Raw genomic sequence first — 6000 nt, forward strand, 5'->3', positions numbered from 1 at the left:
ATTGCACGCACAGTGCCCCAAATTTGAAGTAGGAGGACCGACCAAGCATCTTTTTCCATCTCCCGGTTCCGAAAATCCATGCCATATACACATCCCCTGGCGCCGCAACTGCCTCTGGGAACCTTACCATGGGTCACAGACCGCACGTCTTGTAATTCTCTGTCTGGGAAATTATATATTTATCAAATCTATCTATTTATCTATCAAATATATCTAACTATCAATCGTATCTATCAAATGTATATTGCATTTATTGATCTATGTAATCTATGTATTTATCTCTATCAAATCTATCTATCTCGTGGCCGGACTGTTTTGTGACAGCCACTTGTGTTTCGGCCAAATGCCCGTCAGACAAATGTCTGTCGGCCAATTGTCCGTCGGCTAAAAGTCCGGCCACGATTGTACGCGCAGTGCCCCAAATTTGAAGTAGGAGGGCCGACCAAGCATCTTTTCCCATCTCCCGGTTTCCGAAAATACATGCCATATACACGTCCCCTGACGCCGCAACTGCCTCTGGGAACCTTACCATGGGTGTCAGACCGCACGTCTTGTAATTCTCTATCTGGGAAATTATATATTTATCAAATCTATCTATTTATCTATCAAATCTATCTAACTATCAATCGTATCTATCAAATGTATATTGCATCTATTGATCTATGTAATCTATGTATCTATCTATCAAATCTATCTATCTCGTGGCCGGACTGTTTTGTGACAGCCACTGGTGTTTCGGCCAGATGTCCGTTGGACAAATGTCCGTCGGCTAAAAGTCCGGCCACGATTGCACGCGCAGTGCCCCAAATTTGAAGTAGGAGGACCGACCAAGCATCTTTTTCCATCTCCCGGTTCCGATAATCCCTGCCATATACACGTCCCCTGGCGCCGCAACTGCCTCTGGGAACCTTACCATGGTTCCCACACCGCACGTCTTGTAATTCTCTGTCTGGAAAATTATATATCTATCAAATCTATCTATTTATCTATCAAATCTATCTAACTATCAATCGTATCTATCAAATGTATATTGCATCTATTGATCTATGTAATCTATGTATCTATCTATCAAATCTATCTCGTGGTTGTGCAAATGGACTGTTTGCGGTTGTTTGCGGTGCGTTACACGGGGAGTTTGGTCTGTCACTGTGAAGCGGGCGTAACCCTTACACTACCTGATCGATACAACATCATACCTGATGTTTTAAAGCACGTTATTCCAAACAATTTAGGAATGTTAGGTGATTTATGCCCTTTATGGCTTAAAACCAGACTCTGCATCAACTATGTAATTTTCCGTTGGAGTTTTGCCATGGATCCCCCTCCGGCATGCCACAGTCCAGGTGTTAGTACCCTTGAAACAACTTTTCCATTACTATTGTGGCCAGAAAGAGTCCCTGTTGGTTTTAAAGTTTGCCTGCCTATTGAAGTCAATGGCGATTCGCCCGGTTCGTGAACAGTTGTGGAAGTTTGAGTCCGCCGTTCGCGAACTGAAATTTTTAGGTTCGCGACATCACTATTCAACAATGCTGAGAAGCGCATATCAACGTAGAAATCTTAGCACAAACTTACTTCACCACCTCCGTAGGAGGCAAAGTTTGTAAAAGTGAATTGTGGGTGTGGTGAGGGGTGTATTTATAGGCATTTTGAGGTTTGGGAAACTTTGCCCCTCCTGGTAGGATTGTATATCCCATATGTCACTAGCTCATGGAAAGAAAGTAGCTTTTATACTATGCTAATAACTCAAGAAATAATCAAATTTACTTAAAATGTTCAGCATATGCAGTCTCTAAAAGTCACAGAGGATTAGAGAATAATAATATGACAATAAATTATTTCTTGTTTAAAATCCAGTGAGAGTAAATATTCCCTCACTCCACAGTTGTTATAATCCTGCCAGCCTTGTTGCTGATATTTAGGAAGATAGGAGTAGAAATTACAGTGCATATAAAATAAAATGAAATATTTTAGAAATCATTTTCCTAAATGCACCGCTATACGTAAAATACAAAATAAAGACTTAAAACTGTATAAAACTAATTATAAAATGTCTCCCTTAAAGTTTAGCATGCATCTACCTATATCAAAAGCTAGTGAAGGTTTTAAGCAATATTCATTTTTTTAAAGTTGTTTTCAATTTGTAAATTATGTTAGAGACCTTGCAGAGCTGTTGTATTAGCAAATGGCACTTGTACTACCAGTCAACAATGAATAGAGACTTAAAGGGACATTAAACCCCATAAAAATATTTCATGATTCAGATAGAGAATACAATTATTAAAAAAGTTTCCAATGTACTTCTATTATCAAATTTCAAATTTCATTTTCATGTTATTCTTTGTTGAAGAGATACCTAGGTAGGTAGCGTGCACATGCCTGAAGCCCTACATTTTAGAAAATAGTGCTGCCATCTAGTGCTCCTGCTAATGCATAACATGGTTGCAAACTGCTGCTATATAGTGCTGCAGACACGTGCACACTCTTGAGCTTACATTTCTGCTTTTCAAACAAGGACAACAAGAAAACAAAGAAAATATGATAATAGAAGTAAATTAGGAAGTTGTTTAAATGTGATGTTTTATCTAAATCATGAAAGAAATAATTTGGGTTTTATGTCCCTTTAATTGCTCAGATTGTTTCTCTCATCCCTGAGCTCAGCTGATTAGATTTATACATATTTAGTTGTCTCTTATTTGCATACACAGACACTGCTGCTCCTGATAGTATTTATGTCCCACTCAGCAAGTTTTATTTTATATCTGAGTACAGAACAAGGCAAAAACACCCTCCTAACATGACCCTGTTGCAGTCACTGACATGCTGCATATTACTTTATATTTCATGTAAGTTACCAAGCAATATTTCCAATGTCATTGTCACTTTTGTTTAATACAGAAAATTATTTAATTTTAATTTTTTTCAGGTGCTCAATCACAAACACCAGCGCTGAGTCCTCAAGTTGGATCTGTTACTCAAGGGCAAAGTTTTACATTTAACTGCATTGTAGGTGTTAAGGATTCAAGTGTTATGGCATTCTTAATACAATCACCCGGGGAGTCTCCTAAACTTATATTTGGCAACCATCACTCATACTCATCACCCAGCTATGGACCTGGGATGTCATCAGCTCATTTCACTGGCACAATAAACAGCGCTGGAACTGAATATCAGCTGATTATTAAAGATACACAGATTGCAGACACATCTATATATTACTGTGTAAAATGGTACAGCAGTCTTAGTGCATAACACAGTGATACAGAGCCTGACAAAAACTTGCAGATCTCAAATTTGAGACAGGAAACAAACATCAGCAAACTCAGTTAACCGAAACATTTTATTTATTTATATTATAAATTTGTGTTCTAGATACACACAAAGAAGATACATTAACACACACAAACCCTCTCTGATATGCTCACATGCAAACACACACATTCACACAAAATCACATGCATACACAGCAATCATAAATACATTTACAAATACTCACACAAACACTCATAAGACACTCTAAAACACACTCACACAAACATCCACATAGACTCTAATACACGCAAACACTCACATAGACACTCTAATACACACTAACACAAACACGCACATTGACACTTTAATACACACTCACACAAACACCCACATATTCATGATATAGGGAGAGATTACATATGTGGCGTAAGTTTCAGCGCAACTGCTAGAAACCCACATTGGGTGAATCACATAACAGGCGCCGCCAGATGATATACTGCCGTAAGTCGGAAAAACGGGCGATGTTCATAAATGTGCGCAACTACACATTTCTGGCAGCGCCAGTAACTTACACCAGTATATCACAATGCAAAGTATCTAATTAAAGTATTAACCCCTAACAGCCACACCCCCACAACGCAAAATATTAAACTAATAACTAAGCCCCCTAACTTAACACCCCCTAACTTAACCCCAATTAAAGACACTTAAATAAAATAAAAAATATACCAACTACCTTAAAAAATTACAAAAAATAAAAAACCTAACATTACAAAAAGATAACAAACAAAATTATCCAAAATAAAAAAAGTTATTCCTATTCTAATACCCCCATTAGAAAAAAAACCCCCAACAAAATAAAAAAAAACCTAATCTATACATACACTACCAACAGCCCTTAAAAGGGCCTTTTGAGCTCTTTTTTCAGCCCATAAAAAATAGAAAAAGCCCTAATCTTAAAAAAAACACCCAAAAATAAAAAAAACTATCACTAACCCCAAAATAGGTACTCACCATTGTTGAAATCCGGCAAAACACTTTAATCCCAGCAGCGAAAGATCTTTATCCAGGCGGCTCCATCTTTATCCATCGCGGGACGATCTTCTTTCTTCATCCCGATGGCGGAAGCACGGAGGCAGAGCGATCATCAATGACATCCAAGCAACACAGAGGTCCTCTTCATGTGTCCTCCCACCGTATACTGAAGATTGAATGCAAGGTACCCCTTTTATATAGGGGTACCCTTGCTTTCCTATTGGCTGAAAAATTCAAATCAGCCAATAGGATTAGAGCTGCTTACATCCTATTGGCTGATTTTACTTTGATTGGTAGATTAGGTTTTTTTTTAGTTAGATTTTTTTTATTTTGGGGGGTTGAGGGTGTGGAGTTTGTAATGTTAGGGTGTAATGTGTTTATTTTTTGGAAAAAGAGCTGTTAACTTTAGTGCAATGCCCTACAAAAGGTCCTTTGTAATGGTATTTGTTTTTCTGTAATGATAGTTTTTTTTTTATAATGTAATGTTAGGGTTTTTTGTAAATTAGGATTTTTATTTCTTGTAACTTTTTATTTTGAATGTAGTTAGTATATTTTTAATTTTATTTCAGTGTATTTTAACTGGGCTTACGTTAGGGTGTGTTAGGTTAGGGGGCTTAGTTTTTAGTTTAATTTTCTTCAGCTGACTGAAAATGGCTGAATGTCCCCTAGTCTCCCACCGCCTTATTATATATGACTTTAAATTTGTGTGCCGGCCTTAGACTTACCATATCAATGTTGTGTCCTTTAGACTCTAGTCTAATGATATGCAGGGTGCAGGTGTTATACTTTATATAAATTATTTACAGTAAAGTCAGTGACAAACGAACAGCAGGGGGATTAGTTCTTCCAAATAATTGTACCCTAATTTTTTTTTTTTTTGCTATCCAATTCAAAGAACAGCATAGAGGTATCATTATTTCCCTTGATCAGAATGTCACTTGATGTTTTTATTTATTATTCACAGTACAGAATTTGGTGGAACTTTACAGAAAATGATCATTTAAATATATGTTTTTCAGGACTTCACAAGTTTTGATTATTATTTAGCTGAAATGTTTAGAAAGAAATACAACATTTAGAAAATACTTATAGATGTCTGGTTCTTTTTTTTAATTGTATTTATCATGTTATTCTAATTTGTAAGGTGTCATTTCTTAAGAAAAAAAATCACAAGGAATTAATTATCAAAAAAACTGAAATTAATGTCAGAATTTAAGTTTTCTTACCAAATGTTAAAAAAATAGGAAATTTGGAACTTCAGGTACCAAATCACTGCTAAGTATATCTTCATTTAGTTTTAGCTCTTTGCTTCTACTAAACATTATTTAAATATATTAAACTGATGTTTTTAAAACTTTATATCTTAGCAACCTTCAATGGTGTTTTTTTATCATCCAGATATATACTCTCCATGACTACTTGCAAATTCTCAAAATAAAGCAGCTGCCACTAATCTGTGCCACTGTGCAAAAGCAGAACAACCACATTAGATTCTGCTGGTGACTAGTGATGTTGCGAACTGTTCGCCGGAGAACAGTTCCCGGTGAACATAGCTTGTTCGCGTTCGCCGCTGCGGTCGATCCGCCCCCTATGTGTCATCATTGAGGAAACTTTGACCCTGTATGTCACAGCCTTCTGACACATTAGAGCCAATCAGCAGCAGACACTCCCTCACAGACCCTCCCAGCTTCTTGGCAGCAGCCATTTTAGACTCAT

General features: G+C 36.9%; 1 gene segment (V, D, J or C); it reads left to right on the plus strand.

Annotated features, from left to right (window-relative positions):
- LOC128647301 (Ig kappa chain V region 3374-like) overlaps positions 1-3249 on the plus strand; it is a 29181-nt gene extending 25932 nt beyond the window's left edge. The window contains 2 exon segments of the V gene segment in view: positions 2706-2843; positions 2924-3249. Coding sequence covers positions 2706-2843; positions 2924-3249 — 464 coding nt within the window.
- Positions 3250-6000: the final 2751 nt, after the last annotated feature.

The sequence above is a fragment of the Bombina bombina genome, chromosome 2 (assembly GCF_027579735.1).
Source record: "Bombina bombina isolate aBomBom1 chromosome 2, aBomBom1.pri, whole genome shotgun sequence".
Lineage (NCBI taxonomy): Eukaryota > Metazoa > Chordata > Amphibia > Anura > Bombinatoridae > Bombina > Bombina bombina.